At 41.4% G+C, this 22,130-nt stretch overlaps 1 protein-coding gene across 1 annotated transcript in view; it reads right to left on the bottom strand.

Moving 5' to 3' along the window:
• Window positions 1-9,750: 9,750 nt before the first annotated feature.
• Window positions 9,751-22,130, bottom strand: part of SEC24C (SEC24 homolog C, COPII coat complex component) — a 2,546,747-nt gene continuing 2,534,367 nt past the window's right edge. The window contains exon 24 of the mRNA XM_044055565.1: window positions 9,751-11,727. Within this exon, the coding sequence (XP_043911500.1) occupies window positions 11,587-11,727 (141 nt within the window). The 3' untranslated portion in view covers window positions 9,751-11,586. The remainder of the gene's footprint in view (window positions 11,728-22,130) is intronic.

Genomic DNA, 22,130 nt, shown 5'->3' with positions numbered 1-22,130 from the left:
CTGACAACTTTGGAGTTCACAAGGAAAGGGATGTAGATGGGGTTAAAGTGACAAAGACTATCAATGCCGATAAAGATGCTTCTGAACAAGATGCAGGAAGGGAATCTATGTTGAAATGGGATGAACTGGTCCGAGAATAAAAATTGGTGGGTAAGTTGGGCTGATGCTCGGTGCACTCACAGTGGATGGCATCAAGAGAACCCCAAGCTGGATCTGCATCTCAAGAACTTCTGCATCATCCTATAGGCATCGTGCTCTGTGAAGTTGTGAGATGACCTAATGGATGATGATATCCGAGAGGGATGAAAATATATATATATTTTTTTGGAGGGGAATGCAGTCTTCGGCAGACCGGTTCCTGTGAGAAACAGACCTGAGGAGAAACAGATCGATGTTGAGAGACAGTCGGTTCAGTTGTGCATGCAGTCTTTGGACTGGGACCAACTGGTGCTGTCAGAAAGGAAGATCTTTTGTGGGAAATCTGTCTCTTTTCCAAAGAAGCATTTTGTTTTTATCTGATCTACTGTCCTTTGATCTACCCTTATCTGCCTTCTTACTGGGGACACAGATGAAGACCCATCTGAAGTGGATGACCCTGTCCATGAGGGGAGTAAGCCTTTAACAATAAGCTTCTCCCTCTTTGCTTGTATAGCCCTGGAACTGAAAGCTTTAAATAACTGGGAGTCTAAATCCATGTGATCAGTGCACAAATAGTAAACGCACACAAGGTGAGGGTCTTGAGTGGGCAATCTGTGCTCACAATGACTACATTTTTTAAACCTCTGTGAATCTGACATTCTTATTCTAAATACACTCCCTTTAAGAGGGATTAAGAGCACATATCCTAATAAATTATCTGAAAAAAAAAAATCCACAACAAACCACCCATTAACTATGACGGATATAACAACAGTACAATAACATTACAAATAACTACCCAATACTAAATCCAAACTATGCCTAAGTAATAATTTTACTACAAATCTTATCTTTTATTAGAGAGGTAAACTCTTGGTAAGGAGAAGAGGAAAAAATTCACAAATCAGAAAGTATGATATGATGAATTGACGAAGAGCCCTCGAGCACACATCTGATAGCTTTAGGCAGCAAATGAGATCTGAGGTGCTAAAATAGAGTACAGGGAATTATGGGTAGGAGAGGAGTCACAGACCTAATACTGTAAAAGCTTCAAAGTCGGTATAAGGTCAGATCCCATCAGATCTGACAACCCATACGAAGAATCAGAAAAAAAATAGAAAACACTGGATCCAATGTGTGAGTAAATCCATTTCATGAGGAACTTTTGGTAACTACCCTTGCCAGTTTAAAGAAGGGAGAACATTTGTGTCATCTGCTTGCAAGTAGCCCTTAGCTGGCCTGAATATCAGACTCTTCAGACTTCTGCGTCGGATGCTGTCACTTCTTCCCTGATGTCAGGGGTATAAAACATGCAGCTGACGCCATTACATAACTTTTTCTTGCCACAGATGTCAGTTGCCCCCACAATAGGAATCAATTATTATGGTATGGTACACCCCCATCAAAAAGCAAATACACAAGAAAAAATAAATATACCAACAAGAAGGAAAGGTAGAGCCAAGAGAAGTCAGGGGGCTGGAAAGAGGGTAAAACCAGGACTGCAACAGTGAATACACTCGAACATCTACATTTATGGTAAGTGTACACAACTGTACTATGTTCTTCGTGTTTCACTGTTGCAGTCATCACATTTGGGTTGATTCCCAAAACTAAGGAAGGGAGGAGGAAGTTAAAGAGCATTAGGTCCAGCTATTAAGCCCTGCAAGACTGCAGTGGCAAATCCAGCTCTGGAGTTAGAAAAGATAGGCATGTGTACAGAGCTCCAGGTAGCAGCTTCTAGGATGTCCCTGGTAGGGACTCCTCTGAGAAATGCCGCAGAGGTAGATGCAGCCCTGGTGGAATGTGATCTTATCCCCTGTGGGGTAGGTTTTCCCTGGTGCTTGTAGCAGAAATGAATTCAATGGGCTATCCATTTGGAAATGGTTTGCTTTGAAATGGCCTTCCCCTCTGCCCCTGCAGCAAAACCAACTGGCAGCTGTTCAGATTTTCTGAGAGGCATAGTCCTGTCCAAATAGAATCAAAGTTGTCTGTTTACATCCAGAGAGTGAAGTATAAGTTCCCCCTTGTTTTGTGGATTAGGGAAAAAAGTAGGCAAATGAATGGACTGATTTAGGGCCACACTAGACACCACCTTGGGCATAAAGGAAGGATTAGTCCTGAGGGAAACCCTGTCCGCATGGAAGATAATGAAGGGTTCCACTGTCATGAGGGCTTGTAATTCAGACACTCTTCTTCTTGCTGAAGTGATGGCTAGAAAGAAAGCTATTTTCCAAGAAAGGAATTTCAACTCTGCTGTTGCAGCTGGCTCAAAGGGGGGAAGAGTGAGCTTTTCCAATACAAAGTTAAGGTCCCAGGCTGGAGTGGGAGCTCTCCTGGGGGGGGGGGGTCCTTAAAATTTTGGCCCCTCTAAGAATTGTTTTAGTAAGGGGTGAGAGAAGAGGGGTGGCTCAGTATTACAATGTGCTGAAATGGCAGAGGCATGAATTTTAATTGACGAGAAAGATAGGCCCTTGTGGAGCATTTCCATTAAGTACTCTAGAATATGAGGTAAGCTGGGCACCAATGTGCCCATCCCCTGAGCCTGGCTCCAGGAACAGTATCTTTCCACTTTTCAGCATAGGATTTTCTACTAGGCCTCCTTGTCTCCAGAATGACATCCAGCACCTGCTTACTGAGGGATGCTAGAGGAGAGCTCAAGGAATTAGCCAGGCTGCAAGATTCACGGTTTGAAGCTGAGGATGCAGAATCTGGCCCGCCTGCTGGGACAGCAGGGAAGGGGTCTGAGGCAGGTGTCATACTGCACAAGAGGGGGTACACCAGTGCTGGCATGGCCAGTCTGGTGCAATCAGTATTGTCCTTGGCTTGTCCTGTTTGATCTTTAGTAGAACCTTCGAGAGAAGAGGCAGATGGGAAAAGGCATAAACCGAGAGGCTTTCCAGGTAAAGGACTGGGTACCCACTTTCCAAGCTTGACTGTGGGGAGTTCTTGTGCAGAATTTGTTCAATTGGTAGTTCTGAGGGGAGGCAAACAGGTCTACCTCTGGAGTCCCCCATTTGTTTCTCAAGAGGTTGAATATTTTGGGTTCTAGTTTTCATTCATGTGGGTCCATTAGATTTCTGCTTATGTCATCTGTCAGTGAATTTAGTTTGCCTGGCAGGAATTGTGCTTGTATGTGCACTTGGTAGTGCAAGGCTGTGTTCCACAGAGCCATGGCTAGTCTGCAGAGAGGGTACAAGTGGGTTCCCCCCTGCCTGTTTATGTACCACATAACTGTGGTGTTGTCTTGTCTTTACCAATAGTTGTCCAGGAAGAATACGGTCTTTGAAGGCTGTCAGAGCATTCTGTACAGCTAACATTTCTTTTTGATTGATATGCAGGTGCATCTGTCTTGGGTTCTACTTGCCCTGAATGCACTGCCCTGCCATGTGAGCCCCCCATGCATAGTCTGATGCATCAGTTGTTAGGGTTTGGGCGGCAGAGGGCAGAGTGAAAGGCAGTCCCTTGATGTGGTAGCAGGCCTCTGCCCACCAAAGGAACTCTGTCTTCATACAAGGAATGATAGAAATCATTGTTTCCAGGTCCTGAGAATGTTGACACCATAGGCTTTTTAGATACCACTGGAGTTTCCTCACATGCAGTCTTGTATATGGAATTAGAAGAATGCAAGAGGCCATGAACCCCAGAGCTTGCAGTATTTTCCTTGCAGATAGCTGGGGTTTTGTGGCCAATAGTTTGAAGTAGGTTGTCAAATAAACTTGTTTCTCTGGAGTGAGGAATGCCATCTGGGAAGTTGTGTTCAAGCTTGCTCCCAGGAATACAATCTGTTGGCAGGGTACTAGGCAGACCCCTCAACCATCCCGAATAACTCGTTTTTTACCGAGTTTTGGGTTCCCAATAATGATGTGCCACGATTCCCGAGTGGCACCCCATTGTTTCCGATTTTTCGGATCTATTTTTTAAATTTTCGCGCTTTCGGAGGTGACGTCATCCCGTATGCGATGACGTCAGCTCTGTCAGCATGCCGCGCATCTGTTTAAATAGGACTGCGGTTAGATTTACTTTACTAAGCTACCACGCGCGTCTATCTTCCTGCCATTGGGTAGTACACAGGAGGAGGATTACTTTACTTTCTGCCGTTCGGGCAGAACACTCACTGCATTGCTAATGTCATTTACAGTGATAGGTACAATAGTTCTTATTAGAAAATGTATCAGATTTTGTGTTTCCTAATTTTACAAATGTGTTAAAAGAGTATTCTTTCTGCATTAGGATAATGTAAAGGCACAGGATTTTTTTCATTCTTTTGTGGTAAACTAGTCACATGCATGATATCTCTAGGTCAGAATACAGTCTTGAAGCTATCCAAAGTATCATATAAGTTCAACAAGACTCTTGTATAGAAATGGATATTGGTAATTATCCACACAGGAAGAGAAATGGATATTAGATAGGATTACCTTTTCTTTCTTTCTTTCTTGTACCTGTAAAGCATCTCAGAACACTTTTGTTGCGAGCATGTAAGATTTTTTTTCTGGCCAGTTTTGATATTACTTCTCATATGAATTCAGTACAATGCAATGATCAAATGCTACCAGTGTGTTTAGAAAATTGAATATATCTTATAGAGAATATGGCAAACTTGGAGTATAAACATGGATTTTTAGAACATTAGATGCCTGATGTATTTATTTTTGAAAAATGATGCTACTGATTTGAACTAGGTTAACTCAGAACCAGAAACTTATTTACATAATTGTGTATGGTAGTGAACCACACAAGTCTTTCTCAAGAAATATATGCACTATGCAGCATAGCATTTCTATCAGGGAATCCCCTAGTACTACATTTGAGATGAGTTAAGCATTTGCTGATATGGTTCTCATCTCAAACTCGTTAGTATTTCTTAATTAAATTCCTTTTCTAATGCAAATAGCATGTATCCATACTTCCACCCCTATCTATTCAGATTCACCTTCCATTGCACTATAGCTTAAACAAATCTGTGGACTTATCAAACAAGGGGAGATAAAGAAAAATAAATAAACTCATAAACTAATATTCCCTGCATATGCTATAGAGTGCAGGACAGTTTTGGACTAGGTGGAGCTGGGTGCAGAGAGTGGAGATTAGAGCCCCCCCCACACTCAGCCTGGGTCAAAGTCCCCTTAATGCTTAAAATGTGTCCCTGTTTTTTGGCCTTTTGCCCCCCCCCCCAATTGAAAATAAGTGCAAGATGGATGTGGTGTGGGTTTCAATGCTGTTTCAATGAATGTGAGTTTCAAGGGTAGAGAGGTTTTAATGCCAAGTCTATTTTCATTGTTAGACAGTATTGCTTTTGTTTAGCAGATATCTATTAGTGTTGGCGCATTGTGCTATAAAATGTAAAAAACTAAAATCCAAATCATCGAAGAAGTAAAGCAGGATGCACACATTAGTGTTGATGGTAAATGGGGTGAAATAGCCAGGTAATGGGACATTAGATTGGCTGCAGGGGGACTCTGGTGCTATATTTTGGTTCTGTTCTTCAGTTTGCATTTCAAAGTTTGTATCCCACGATTCCATTGGAGGGGGCGGGGTTGTTTAATTATGTATGCAAATTTTACGTTAATCAGCGTACAGATTTGTACCTATTTTTCATGGGCCTTGTCCAGATTTTTGATGTTTCCAGGTTGAGAGGTATGGTAATGGGTGAGATTTCTTTACGTTGATGGTGTACCCCAGTGAGGTTAGAAGTTTCTTTATGAATGCCAGGCATTGTAATAGCAAGTCCTGGCTTTTTGTCTGAATCAGACAATCATCCAAGTATGGGTAAATTTGAATATTTCTCTGCCTGCAAAATGCAATGGCTGGAGCTAGACACTTTGTGAACACACTGGGCGCAGTCGATAAGTCAAAGGGAAGTGCAGAGAACTGAAAGTGCATGGAACCCACCCTGAAACGTAGGTATTGTCTGCAGGATCCTCTTATTGGGATGTGCAGGTAAGCTTCCTTTAAGTCTAGGGTTGCCAGTCAGGCATCCTTGGATAGCATACGAAGAAGCTGTTGAAGAGTTAGCATTTTGAATTTTGGAACCACCAGAAAGGTGTTGACAATGGAGAGGTCCAGGATAGGACGCCAGGAGTTGTCTTTTCTGGGTACCAGAAAAAGTCTTGAATAAAAATTGTGTCCCCTTTGTTCTGCTGGGACAGGTTAAATAGCCCTGATACTGAGGAGAGAGAGAACCTGCTGTTGGGCCTCCACCCATTGATTTGGGGGTAGGTCTGGCCAACCATTTAGGGTTGGTAGTGTGTGGAAGTGGAATCTGTATTCTTGGAAAACTATGTTCAAAACCCATTTGTCCTGGGTAATGAGTTCCCAGTTTTTTGCATGCAGGGCAAGCTTTCCTCCTAAGGGAGCAGGTAGTTGAGCAGGGCCTGGAAGGGTTAAGGTTAAGTCATTGTGCCATTTGGCTTACTACTCCCTGCTTTGGAAGTGGGAGCCCCCCACTGCTTAGATCTGTGCATAGCCTGAGACTGTAGCCTAGGTGGTCTGCTGTTCCTGGGTTTGGACTGAGAAAGGCTGGAAAGGACTAGTTTTTTGAAGGCCAATGCCTACTGAATGTGGGAGGCTGTACTTGTAGGAAATCTTTAACAGTTTGCATAGATTTAGCTTTTTCCTCCATCCTTCTGAGAACTACTTCTGCTTTGTTGCCAAAAAGGCGGTCTTGGTTTAAGGGAGCATCCAGTAATTTAGCTTTAACATTATCTGGCAAGTTTTGTTCCTTAAGCCAAGCATGACTTCTAAGTACAGACCCAGTGACAGCAGCCCTGCAAGATGCTTCTAAAGCGTCAAAACCACATTGCAAAGTACGTTTACCAACTTGTTCTGCAGAATGCATTAAATCTTGCAATTCTTTGTGCTCAGCACAGTCAGGAATCAACATCATTTTCTGTTTAAGTAGTCCCATAATATGCTGCTGATACTTTAACATATGAAACTGGCAATTTAAAGCCCTAATGGCCAAGGTAGCAGAAGTGTACACCTTCATACCCCCCAATCTGTCTAAGGCTCTAGAATCTCTATCAGAAGGGGTACAATTTTTGGCAGCAGTAGCCTTAATGCCTTTTGGTCCTTGGGAAATGGTGTCTGGATCCCCAGAAGGATTCTTGAAGAGGAATTTGTGAGAGTCAGGTACTCTGTAGTACCAGTCAGGTTTTCTGGTAGCTGGAGGCAAAGTGTCTGGGGTAAGGCTAGATTCCAAGAAAGCATCATCTACAATGTCCAGAACAGGAGGAATAGCTAAAGGCCTGTGTTGAGGCAGGAGTAAGAATTCCCCAAGTCTCTTTTTGGACTCAGAGTAATCCTGGCTTTCCCAGCGGAAATGCTCCCTAAGAATATGCAAGGTTTCACCGAAATAAATATTTTCTGGAGGGAAGCAGAGGGAATGGAATCCTCTGCATCAGAATCCTCATAAGTAGATAAGGGCAAATCCTGATTCATAGGTTGGTACTAGGCTATCAGCCCTAGGGCCTATACAAGCCTAGCCATAACAATTCCCTGGCTATTTCTTCCCACACTATTTACTTCCCTGGACCCCTGTCTAGCAGGGCGACTGACGTGATCCCCGGGGTGAATTTCCTTTCTCCCATCCAATCATCAAGGTTCCTTTTGAAGAGGGCCAAAGAGGCACTCTGCTTGACATGTATGGGCAATCTATTCCAGAGTTTGGGGAGTCCCTGAGTCAGGTAATCAGAAGGAGCAGAAATATCAGATTCCTGATCAGAGGACTTAGTAAGAAAATCAGTTCTAGGTCTCTTAGAGGGGGAAGGGCTGGCTTCCCCTAATCAAGGTAATAAGGTCTTCAACCATTCTAAGCATTTGTTTTTGCGGCATATGGGCCTGAGCCTGCAGTTTGGTCATCTGTTTTCTAGGCGTAGTGCGAGTTTTTGGCCTGAGGAATTCGGAACTTCTGGATGGAAACGATGGTGTCGGTTTAATATGAATGTCTGTAGGCCTGAATACACCCTCAGAAGCCAGTGTCTGCACTGCGGCTCCGGACCCATCCACGGTAGAAACATCCGCAAGTTCCATAGTCGAAGAAGCATCTCGTGGCATACCGGACTCTGCATGGGTCTTCGTAGAGACCTGAGAATCTGAAGTAGTGGGCATCAGGGGCTGCAAAAGCGCCTGAGTACCAGCAGACTGGCAACTAGCTTAACGAAAGCATCATTGGCAGTTTTGGACCTATGCAGTCCTTCTCTGTCTTTATCCTTACGTTTTTTCAGAAGATCGGTAGTCGGATGGCTTAACGAAGCCATTTCGGAGTACGGAGGTAGAGTACGAAAGTAACTGGCTGCAAAAATAGTCCGACGAATAGTTTGGGCACTGAACAACGCACAAAACCAACAGTGAGGGACGTTGTGGTCTGGGCCTAAACAGGTGACGCAGTAAGAATGAAAATCTCTATGAGGTATTTGCTTTCCACAGGTAAGACAATTAACTTTTACTGACATCGGCTGGAGCAAGGAAAAGGATCCCCAACGGGGTACTTATCTTTTTTGAAGACTTAGGGTCTGAAACTCTAAAACGAATATTTCAGGAGACGGCCGACCAGCACTTGCGAACGGTTTCTGCTTCGGGCACCGCATGGCAAGAAAGACTGATGTAATGGCGTCGGCTGCATGTTTTATACCCCTGACGACCTGAAGTCAGAGAAGTGACAGCATCCGACGCAGAAATCCAGAGACTCTGGTATTCAAGCCGACTGAGGGCTACCTGCAGGCAGATAAAACAAATGTGATGACTGCAACAGTGAAACACGAAGAACATGTACAGTTGTGTAAAAATTTACCATACCAATAGATGTTTGAATTTCACATTGCTGCAGGAGCCTTTGGCTATTTGGGTCGTTTCCTGCCTAGAAAGCGACAGCCTTTAGCTACTTGGGTCATTTCCTCTACCTAGAATGCAACAACAGGCATGCTTCAAAAGCTCTGTCTCCCTCCCACACCTTCCCTCTATATGTTACCATACTTAGCTCCACAGATATTTTTTTATGCTGAAATGCAGATACTATACAGTGGTGTTCAACACGCAGTGGTGATTACATTTCCCTGTATGTGTTTTGCTCAGTGTTACTTTAACCTAAATTTTAAACACTCCTATGGCAGCGAGTGACGGATCTCTTAATGAAGCTTATTTGTTAAACATATGGCACAGACTACAGAAAAGTTAGAAGTGTTCAGCCAAATTAATTTATAATAAACAGTAGCACACATTTAAGTCATTACAGCCAAGTACGTCTAGGTAATTCTGCAGTTACATCTGCTTAGCTTCATACGAAATATCTGTTAGTGCAACTTAAGTAGTTGCTGAAATACTCTAAGCTGTTTACAAAATATTACAAACAAACAGTTACTTTGTTTACTGTGTCTTATAAAAACCCAGTTTTGGATCTAGAATCTAAAGAATACTACCACAATAAAAAATAGTCTGTGCTGAAGAGTTTGCCATTTACTCTTCTTTAGTAACCCTTATGGTTCCAGAGATATAAACATTTGTTTGAAGTGTGAGGACAAAATTTGATTCTATCATAAAGCTTGGGCCCAGCCCACTGGAAGCCATGCAAACTCCCAGATTTCCATTGGAGGGAATGAGTTAAGACTCACATTGTTTTAATTTATATATTTTATTTCTTTACAAATTAAAAGATACACAAAAGAAATCACAAAACTGAAAGAAAAAAATGTTGAACAGTATTTTGTAAAGTGACAAAGTTTACAGAATTCATTTTACCTGCCAAATAATTGGTGTGACTTGTATTTTTGTTTTCTTTACCTCATGATCCAATAAAAAGAAATGACCCCTAAAACAAATTATCCAACAAAACTCTGAAATTCTGTTGTGACACAAACGTAAAGCCAGTGGAACTGTGTACACATAAGGATTCTTCGGAGTGAAGTCAAAGATAACTGGAATCAAAAACTATGACATTTTCTTGGAGAAAAATAACTGCTTACAGTACTGTAGTGTTTATGGGCAATGCTAGATTATTACATACCGACGGTCAGTAATTAGTAAAACATTTATTTTACTTAAAAGGCCAAAACCATAACTGGTGTCTTCTTCTTGGGAAAGGTGCTCTGACTTCTGAAAACAGAAAAATTCAAGTACATGTCCATACTGTACTCCAATGGAATTAGTTCAGTGAACTTCATGGGATGAGAGCCTGAAATGCTACTGCCTTTCCAATTTCAGCACCAACAAACCCTAATATTTCCACTTCCAAGTACAAATTCACTGGTATTTCCCATAAAATATGCAAAGTACTTTTTATCATATCTATGTGCCTGCACATAGACTGACAACCCAGTAAATCCAGGCCTTCTGTACCTGTGAGGAGCACAACTTTTTTTTTTACTTTCTTTTTTTAAACTCAGTATTTGTTGTCAGCATACTGCTCTAATTGTCAAAATACATAACTGCAAAATTCAATAATAAATACTGCCCTGTAACACACAGACTGCTCTGCAGAGACAGAACTCAGTTTAGGGAGGAATTAGCATGATTATTCTTATAAAATGCTTATAAGAAAAGTAGAGGTAAATGGTGGTGGTCACTGTTGGTAGCAAGATTCCACCTAAATCCAAAAAGCTTGCAACAGCAAATTTGTTAAAATGCAGCTCCTGTCTTTTAGCTTTGTACATATGTAATGATTTCAGACCTCAGCTTGAGTGTACATGCCTGACGTCCAGGCAAGCAGAAACAAAGGGAAAAGGTGTACTTCCCCTTTGTTATTACAGTGCTGAAACAAAGGCAATCAAATCCCTATACAACAATACAAACAGGGTTTAAGCTTGTTATTTTTTAAATTAATGTTACGTGCACAGAACCACCTTCCCCTCCGGTCTGTGAACCAGAAAGGCAATGCACTATTTCAGCATACATCCTTCTTTCACGCATGCAATTCATCAGTCACATACATACATACATTCACACACACATATACACATACAGTTGTATAGATATAGGTGTGTATGTATATCTAAACACACATATATATATATGTTTAGATATGAATATGTGTGTGCAACAACATGGACAAATGCAGACACACAACATCCACCCATTCACAGAGGTGCCCAATCACTCAAACAAACAGCTATTCCAGTGTGCTGCTGTGATAACAATCACAAATGTCACATATATGCAGTAAAGAAGAGAGTTATTTTATAATAATAAACAGTTCAGAGAAGTTGGCCCCAAGTAGGACCAGGCAGCAGTTTTACGATGGACACTTGGCCTGAAACAACACATCATTTTTTTTCCATCACAGACATCCTAGCGCTGTTCTCCAGAGAAAAGGGGCTTTCAGGACTTAAACTTTATGAAGTCTTTGTATTAAAACTGAAGGAAACAATGCAGTCTTGTTTCTTCCCTGCCCTTACAGTTATGGGAACTCCACAAAAAGGGGACGAATGTACATCAAACCCACAGGATGACCATTCCTTAGCTCAGCAACTGCCTTATTTCCTTGTGCATGTGGCATAAGAAGTCAACATAGGAAGCACCTCCATTTACATGCTTATCTTCCACCAGAAAGTGTTTGAAAAGTAGCTCCAACTTGTCCTCTTGTTTTATGATTAAAAGCTGCAAAGAATGGAAAAAATTTTTTAGAGATGACTGAGACTCAAGTATACACTTCAGATGTTTTTTCAGTTTTATGCTACGTATACTTTACGGCATACATATAAAGGTCTTAAAACATTTTGATCTGGGGAAAAAAAAACTCCTAAAATTTCTGGCAAGTCTTAAAGGAAAAATCATACACAAAATTCCAGAATTTCTCTAATCAAGACACACCAGTGAGATAAAGAAGTCAGGCAGCATGATCAAACAGGAATTTTCTATAGGTCACCTGGTAGGAACCTCAATGACCGCAATGAAATGCTGCTCTTTCAACATACACTTGCACACATTCTCAGATCCAGTCCAAGGCTCATATTCAGCCACTTTCTGCAGGTCCAAGAGGCAACTTATTAATTAGTATCAAAGGTTGGGGGATTAAACAAAGATGATGCTACATAAATAGACAGAAGTATAAACTAATATTAACAGAATAAACCTGAAAATAAAACTGATCACTTGCTTTTCAACTAAATAACTGCTTTGCTTGCATACTCTACCCACCAGATCAAAGTGTCAAGCAAAGCTGCCAAAAATTTTCTAGACATCTACAGCTAACGGCTTAGAAAAATGAGACTTCATTACTATGATAAATACCAAATTTACCCTGCACAAGAAAAGTACAGTTTTGTACCTACCATAAATGTAGATGTTCGAAGATCCACATTGCTGCAGTCCTTACACTTGGGTAGTCCGCTGTCCTCGGTCGGCCCGAATATCAAAGTATAAGGCTGACGTCGGTCAAGGCGCATTTGACTGACATCAGGACGTCAGGGTACAAATGCGCATGACCGACGTCATATCCTCAGTCTTTTCTTGCCCCAGATGTCAGAAGACCCTAAAAATAAAGGTCAAAACCAAAAGACAGCAAACAAACAACCAACCATCCTAGCACTAAAAATATGTACAATATATACAATATATACAATATACCTCATATTGACAACCCAACCCACACCACCGCCTCTAACTACAGAGGGGAAGGAGGGAGGGTAAATTGGACTGCAGCAATGTTGATCTTCGAACATCTACATTTATGGTAGGTACAAAACTGTACTATGTTCTTCATCTCACATTGCTGCAGTCCTTACACTTGGGTAGAATCCCAAAGCAGAGGTAAGGGAGGATGGCCAAACTATAAGGAAGCAGGAGCTGCCAAAATGCCCTGCAAAACAGCAGTGGCAAAACCAGCCCTGGATTTAGAGTAAAGTGGAAGGTGATAATGCCTAGAGAAAGTATGCACTGAACTCCAAGTAACTGCCTCCAAAATATCCTTAGTTGCCACCCCCCTCAAAAAAGCTGTCAAGTGGCAGTAGCCCTAGTGGAATGAGGCCTAATCCCAGCTGGAATCTCCTTGCCATGATGGGAATAACAGAAAGCAATGCAAAACCCAATCCACTTAGAAATAGTTTGTTTTGACACAGGCTTGCCCTGAGAACTCAAAGCAAAAGAAACAAATAACTGCTGAGACTGCCTGAACCCTTTAGTTCTGTCCAAATAATATCGCAACTGCCTGTGTACATCTAAAGTGTGCAAAATCTTTTCCCCTTTATTTTGGGGATTTGCATAAAAAGTAGGCAAATGAATAGTTTGGTTTAAAGCCACACTAGAAACCACTTTAGGCATAAAGGAAGGATTAGTAATGCGTAAAGATACCCTATCCTTATGGAAAATTAAGAAAGGCTCAACCGCCATAAGGGCCTGCAACTCAGAAACCCTTCTTGCAGAGGTAATAGCCAACAAAAAGCAGTCTTCCATGATAAAAACTTTAATTCAGTAGTAGCTGCAGGCTCAAAAGGTTGTAGAGTGAGTTTCTCCAACACAAAATTGAGATCCCAAGCAGGAGTAGGAGCTCTTCGTGGGGGTCTTATATTCTTTGCCCCTCTAAGAAATTGCTTGAACAAAGGATGAGAAAACAATGGTGGGTCACAATCATAGTGAGCGAAATTGCTGCAGCATGAACCTTAATAGAAGAGAAGGACAAACCTTTGTCCAGTAACTCAGTAAGATATTGAAGAGCCACACTTAAATTAGGCTCAGAAACATCAAAATCCTTTGCTGCACTCCAAAATAAAAATCTCTTCCATTTATCTGCATACACTTTCCTTGTACTAGGCCTTCTAGCTTCCAAAATAACATTCAAAACTTGCTGTGGAAGTGGAGGCCCACTATGGTTCAAAACAGAATATGCCAGGCTGTTAGGTGCAGAGAGTGAAGCTTGACATTGAGCAAATGACTGTCCTCCTGAGACAATAGGTGTGGAATCGAAGGTAAAGGCCATGGAGGCTTCCGTACCAGGTTTCTCAGTAATGGGTACCAATGCTGTCGAGGCCAATCTGGAGCTATCAAAATCATCCTTGGCTTGTCTTGTCTGGCCTTTAGTAGTACCTTTGGGAGGAGAGGCAGAGGCGGAAAGGCATACACATGAAGACTGCTCCAACTGAAGGAAAGAGCATCCACTTTCCAAGCTGTGGGATGAAACCTTTTTGTGCAAAACTTTGGCAGCTGGTGGTTTAGTGGAGAAGCGAACAGATCTATGTCTGGAGTTCCCCATGACACTGTCAATTTCTGAAATACAAGAGGATCCAATTTCCACTCGTGGGGATCCATAATTCGTCTGCTCAACACATCTGCTAAGGAGTTCTGTGCTCGGCAGAAACCTTGCCTGAAGATTGAGCTGTAAACTGAGAGCAGTCTCCCACAAAATCATTGCTTGCCTGCATAGAGGATAAGAATGTGTTCCCCTTGCTTGTTGATGTACCACATGACAGTTGTGTTGTCTGTTAGAATCAACACCTGCCCTGGAAGAAGTAAATCCTTGAAAGCTATTAATGCAAACTGGACTGCTAACATCTCCTTCAAGTTGATATGTAGATGTTGTAGTCTGGCAGGCCACTTGTCTTGTATCCACTTTCCATTTAGATGAGCTCCCCAAGCTTTGTCTGAGGCATCTGTCGTTAAAATCTGACTCGCCTCTGGCCGGGTCACAGAGAGTCCCTTGTTTAGGTGACATTCCTGAGCCCACCACAAAAATTCCTTTTGAATGCAAGGTATTATTTGAATGACAGTGTCCAGATCCTGGCAGTGCTGTGTCCATACATTTTGAGATACCATTGTAGCTTCCTCATATGCAGTTTGGCATTGGGAAGCACCAGAATACAAGATGCCATGAACCCTAAGGCTTGAAGGACTGTCCTTGCAGTCAGCCTGGACTGATGAGATAGTTGATGGAAGTAAAGGGAAAGATTCTCTTGTTTGTCCGGGGTCAAAAGGCCATCTGGGATGCTGTATTCAGTCTTACACCCAGAAAGCACATGTCCTGAGAGGGTACTAGACTGGACTTTATTTCGTTCACAGAATACCCCAGGCATCTTAGCACTGCTATCACATATTCCAAATGATGAAGAAGCTCGTCCCTTCCTTGAGCCAGAATCAGGCAATCGTCCAAATAAGGATAGATCTGAATTCCTTTTAGCCTGAAGAAAGCTATCACTGGAGCCAGAACTTTCGTGAACACTTTGGGCAGTAGATAAGCCAAAGGGCAATGCAGAGAACTGATAGTGAGAAGTCCCAGCTCGAAAACGCAGATACTTCCTGCAACTTAGTCTGATAGGAACATGAAGGTAAGCCTCCTTGAGATCCAAAGTTACCATCCAATGATCTTTGCCCAGCAGAGGTAAAAGCTGCTGTAACGTCAACATTTTGAACTTGGGAATGTCCAGATAAGTGTTGAGGATAGATAAATCCAAAATTGGTCTCCACGTGTTCCCCTTCTTTGGTACTAGGAACAGGCGAGAATAAAATCCTAGGCCCACTTCTGGCATAGGGACCGGCTGTATGGCCCCTATTTGGAGTAACAGAGAAATTTGCTTGTGAGCCTCTATTCTTTGTTGAGGAGGAACGTCTGGCATGCCTTTGAAAGGAGGCAAGGTATGGAAATAAAACCTGTAACCGTGGTGTATGATATCCAATACCCATCTGTCTTGGGTAATTAAACTCCAATTTTCTTTGAAAAGTGCCAACCTTCCTCCCAAAGGTGCTGCCAGACGAGAAGGCTCTGGCAGCTGAAAAGGTAGGTCATTGGGTCTGTTTACGAAAGGACTGACCCCTGCCCTCACCTGAAGACTGTGCAGGAGAACTCTTTGTTCTAGGCCTGAAAGAGCCCTGAGCTCTGCCCCTACCACGTCTAGATCTACCCCTAGACTGGGAATCATAAGAAGGATACGTCCACCCCTTAGTAGGCCAATTTCTACTAAACTTTGGAGGCTGAACCTGCAAAAAATCTTTAACAGTCTGCATAGACTTAGCCTTGTCTTCCATTTTCTTTAAAACTGCCTCAACAGGAGAACCAAACAACACATCAGATTGTAAAGGAGCATCTAAAATCCTTGTTTTAACACGGTCAGATAAATTTTGATCCCTCAGCCAGGCGTGCCTGCGAAGAACTGACCCAGTGGCAGCCACCCTAGACGAGGCCTGTACAGCATCAAAACCACATTGCAAAGAATGCTTACCCACCTGTTCAGAAACATGTACTAAATCTTGCAACTCTTTACAATCAATACCTTCCGCCAGAGCATCAACCTTAGACTTCAATTGTGAAAGGAGATAGTTTTGGTATTTCAACATGTGAAACTGGCAATTCAAAGCCCTCATAGCTAGAGTGGAAGAAGTATAAACTTTCTTTCCCCATCTATCCAAGGCCCTGGCCTCTATCTGCAGGAACCGGATTCTTGACAACAGAAGCCTTAACACCTTTAGGCCCCTGGCTAACAGTTTCTGGATCTGCCCTAGGACTCTTAAAAAGATACTTATGAGCTTCAGGCACCCTGTAATACCTATCCGGTTTAACAGGAGCAGGAGGCAAAGAATCAGGATTAAGAGAAGCCTCTGTAAAAACATCTTCCACTACATCCAAAACAGGAGGTATAGCCAAAGGCCTATGCTGGGGTAAAAACAAAAATTCCCTAAGCCTTTTCCTGGAATCAGAGAAGTCCTGACCTTCCCACTTAAAATGCTCCCTCATGGAAAGAAGAGTTTCTGAAAAAGAAAAATCCTCAGGAGGAGAAGCAGAAGGAGTAGAATCATCCACATCAGAATCAGATTAAGGAGAGTACTCCTGCAAGTCTTCAGCCGAAGACTCTGAAACATCCGCAGCCTGCTCAAAACTCCCTAGCTCAGGCTCCACCCTAGGTCTCTTATCAGGAGGGGCAAAGAACCCTAATCAAAGTAATCAAATCTTCTGCCATTTTAAGCATATGCTTCTTGGGCACAGTTCCTGAAGAACTAGGGGTGACACCAACTGAAGCCAAACCTGGCCTGCCTCTGGGAGAAGCCTTGGAAACAGAAGGAGAGGGCCTAACCACCCTAGGCAGGGAGGGGAGTATAGTAACCTGAGAAGCCCCATCAGCCTTACCTGCCTCCTGAGAGGCCACATCCTGCAATAACAAAGTCTCTCCCTGGGATCCCAAAGAAACCTCCGGTGGAACCACCGGCTCCACCAACACCTCTAAAGAACCGGCGTCCGGTACGGACGGTTCTTCTAGCCTAGGCTTAACTGCTTTGTCCTTGCGCTTCTTCGAAGAAGCGGGCGTCAGAGCATCCAACGGCATTTTATAATTGCACCGCTTCCCGAAGACTAACCTGGCACAATCTAATCTTCTCTTTATAGTGCGCTTATTGAATCTAGCACAAGAGCGACACCCAACAACGTCGTGCTCAGGCCCTAAACAAGGAATACACAAAGTATGGTAGTCTCTATGCGGTATCTGTTTCCCACAAGAAATACAATTATTCACTTTTTCTGACATCCGGTAAACCACTGAGGCAAGAAAAAACTAAAATATTCCCCAACGGGGTACTTAGCCAACTTTGACTCGGTCTGAAACTCCGAAATCGAACAATTTCAGAACGCCAACCAGCACTTGCAACGCTGCTTCTGCATCGGACCATGCGGCAAAAAAGACTGAGGATATGACGTCGGTCATGCGCATTTGTACCCTGACGTCCTGATGTCAGTCAAATGCGCCTTGACCGATGTCAGCCTTATACTTTGATATTCGGGCCGACCGAGGACAGCGGACTACCCAAGTGTAAGGACTGCAGCAATGTGAGATGAAGAACATCTGTATCACATCTACACTATACTGCTTTCGAATAAACCTCAGGTAAGTGATGCAGGATTACACAGAAGAAACAAAATTAACTTTCTAGTTAATACAGTGTACATAATGCACAATTATTTGAATGTTTGGATTATGAACCATCAAGTTCTATGCAAAAATGGAACTGAGGTATCAGCTCTGTAATTATTAACACATTCATACACATAATTTAATCACTAGAGAAATCACCACATTAGCCACTAGTGCCATTTTGATATCTTTTAAAGGGAACGAGCAACCCACTGAGCCATCTTATTTACTAGTTTCTCATTCCTAGTATAGTACTGTCAAACATGGCTCTAGCTAACCCTTATGTTGTGGGTAAAAGACACAGATAACCTAACGTGACTATGATTTTACTCTCTACACATTGCAGCAGCTAGCTTAATACAGCAGAGTCAGCCACATGGCTTTCATAAAGAAGCCAAAACTACTTCAGGGCCTTTAGAAATAGTTGTTTTTTTTTTCAAGAGCAGGTGGATTAGAATTATATTCTTGGGACAACTCAGAATGCACATTATGTAAACAAGGAATCATAATAGGTATGGCAAGTGGCTTGGAGACAAACTATAGCAGCTCTGCAAATCTCTTTTGAGGTAATGATAAATTCTTGACTGCTCACTGAAAATTATCTTTCATTAAACTTTCTCTCTCTCCAAAATAGACAATCTGAGGGACAGCCAAATGAAAGTGAATCCTCACTTTATATCCAGTATACAGACAAACAGTGGATGTAATCTGTACTGTGCAGGCCAGAAACTTTTCATTTCCCTCAGAATTTGAGAAACATGAAGGCCTCTTCTTATTTCAGAGAGAACCCCTCAATTGATAAGTTTTGGAATTACTAAAAATACTGCTGACTTCTACAACATACCAACGCACTCCTGGGTAAAAACAAATTCTGCAGCTGACAAAAGCAACATGAGAAACCAGAGACACCCTAGCGATTTATTCTGGCTGTCTCAATCCACTGAAAACAGTCAGCTGTGGTTCTGCATTTACCAAACCAATGTCCAAGCAGTAGCGGATTACAAATACTTTCGGCCCTGGGTGTTTTGCAAGTCAGACCCATCCCATAATTGTATTAGGAACAGATCAAAATCAGGGACATTCTGTAAAATCAGGGACAGTTTCAACTTGGTTTCACTCAAACAGTGCCCAGAGTTTATTTCAAATAAATACAAATGCAAATGCACTCTCTAAAGACAGAATGTAAGATAAGCAAACACAGGTGCTTTCATCCACAGCCATCCCCATCCACCATTTAGTGACTGCAATTGCTTCTTTCATATAAATGTGCACTAGTCCAGTACCACTAGACTGTAAACTGGGCAAACCAAGAGGGTTAGTTGCTGCCCAAAAAATATTGTGAAAAAACAAAAACATTCAGCAACGTCAGAGTTTCAAATTTGTTTCACACAAATACTGGAGAGTGAGAAACATGCCAATTTTGCACAAGTGCACACTACCCCTTAATACCAGACTCTGAGCAAGTGAAGAGGGCAAGCTACTTTAATCGATGGCACTACTTAGCCATCCAGTCAGGGTCATCTGCCAGCATATTTAAAACATGAATAACTTATTCCAATTTATTTCACAAAAATCCATATTAGTTCTTAATGACAAACAACAATTTGAGCAAGTGAAGAGGGAAAGGTTACTTTTATTCACAGTACATCTACCTCCCCTTAAGTCTGAATATTTGCTACCATATTACAAAAAGACAGAATACACATTTTAATTTACTTCATACAAATGAATACTAGCCTCCAATTTCAGACTCTGAACTGAGCAAATGAAGTGGGCAAGTTGCTTTCATTCGAAGTACAGCTAGCCACCCCCTAACAAAAAGTAGACCAGTTTACTTCACACAAATGCACACTAGCCCAACCTTTAATGCTAGACTTTAAACTGAGCAAATGAAGATAGCAAGTTACTTCACAGCTAGCCAAATTCTCAAAAAAGAAAACAAATATGTCAATTTACTTCACACAAATGAATGCTAGCCTTAATGCCAGGCTTCAAACTGAGGAAATGAACATGACAAGTTGCTTTCTTCCACAGCACAGATAGCCACCCCCCTCCCCCCAAAAAAGACAGAGACTAAATATTCCAACTAAACAATATTTAGTTAAATAAAATGAGTTGGCTTATGTGCTGAACATAAGGAAACCTTTAAAAAAGTTACCTTCCTGGATGACTATGGGCCATCCTCAAGTTGTGGACCCTGGCAACTGCCAGAATTGCCCCCTATTATACTCGGTTACTATGTCCAATTCTCAAGACATCACAACCACAATAATGAGAAACTCAACAAAGAAGTGACACACAAAGGAAATCTCTACAGCAAGAAGTGGAACAGATCCATACTGAAATCCTACAACAGATGCCTGGAAAAAAAAACAGCCATTTTTTGCATTCAATCCAGATATTTCCAGCTTTATGGTCTGTTAGAGAAAAAGGCATCACTCATGATTATTCTACACAAAATGCATATTAACTTACAATTTCTTTACAAATATGTTTGACAAATGATTTAATATTTGTTCATGTTAAAAATGATATGTAGTATAGAGGCATAGTTATGCAAACCACACATACTTACTGTAATTCTAAGTGTTTTACAACTGCATTCTAATATCAAGCTGCAAGTGTAAAGAAAGTGCTGAAGGGGTTAAGGGATGTTAAAAAAACTGGTTTCTGAAAGCAGGAAAGAACACAATGTAAAATATTTTGTTTTATTTAAGCGCTGACCTTCAAAGGCTGGGATGGGTAGTTACAAGGGAGATAAAATGTTAATGATATAGAAATGTACAAGGTCGAAAACAAGACTGGTTGCCAAGCCAGGTTGTTTCTGTTTTTCTAAAACATTATTGTTACTAAAAACATGTTTAAGTGTTCATGTGCAGCACTAAGCAAGAAGCACGAGGGTCTGCAAAGACCCTATTTGCGAACGTAAAAATTCTGCATGCAAGTTAATGATAAAGATTATAAAACCTGTGTGAATTTGTTGGTTGGTGAGACTGATTTTTAAACTGTGAAGGTAGTCTCCCACCGCTGACATATGTGGATTTAAATAAAAAGAAAAAGTTTTGCACATCCTGAAGACTTACTCTCCACTCAAGACTAAAAGGTAATTAATGTTACTTATGTATATTTTAAACTGCACTTTAACAGGTGTTTCTCTATAACCATAACAGAATTAGAAGCAGTCTGTCTCATTATTTTCTCTTAATGGACCTCCTGTTAAGGCAGTGAGATGGAACAGTGGGTGAAAGTCCTTTAACTGCAGAAGAAATTGCTTAACATCATGCATGGACCCCACAATCACTGATGCCTGCAGGTGAACAATAAATAATCCAGGATCAAAATTTAACAGTTTGAAAAGGCAACTCCATTTTTTCTTTGCTTGGATTTTTTTTTTTTTTTTTCAGATGGATGTTTTGTTTCAGCAAGTGAGTTTTGTTTAAAAAAGGGAAGGAACAGTTGAAAGCTGATAAATGTGTGTGATGTTGAAGGTTTGTAAATTCTTTACTTTCCTAGGTAGAGTATTACAGTAAAATTTAGTGCAATGTTTACAATCTGTATCAAGAGTTGTCCAAAAATTAACATACACTGAACGTGAAAGCTGTTTCGAGAAATCTGATGTCTACAATTCTACGTAATAGTAATTTTCTCTTGGGATGCCTTCAGAAACATCACAAAACCATAAAATACGTACATACTTACAAATATTTCAAGCACAGACAATAATGCCCTTTCAGCCTGTCAATATACCAAAAACGTTACTCATGTAAGTGTTCAGGTTGCTCTTAAAAATATACAAAACTAGTGTTTGCTTTAATCTAATTTGGTAGTCAATTCCATGCCTCAGATGCTATAACACAGAACCAAGTAATATACCTCTCATTCCTATACAATCTACTGTCCTGGTTGTCTGATGATTCTCTACTTTTGATAACCCCAAACATTCTCAGGGGTAGTTGTTTCTACAAGCCCTATGTCTCCTCTTAAATGTCAACATGAGACACTGTATAAGCTCAGACATTACATTTCATATCCATGGATGCCCTTGGTATATTTCAGCTATTCTGCTTCCAATTTACTCATACTTCATTTCGTATAAGGTTTCCATACTGTTATTTCATACTCAAGTTTGGGTTTAATGTACCTAACAAACTATGATTTAATCATTTCTGATTT

Source organism: Protopterus annectens, chromosome 14.part0 (genome assembly GCF_019279795.1).
Source record: "Protopterus annectens isolate FY-2018-M chromosome 14.part0, PAN1.0, whole genome shotgun sequence".
Taxonomy (NCBI): Eukaryota; Metazoa; Chordata; order Ceratodontiformes; family Protopteridae; genus Protopterus; species Protopterus annectens.
Note: the sequence above shows the minus strand (reverse complement) of the source record. Positions and strands in the feature narration are given on the sequence as shown.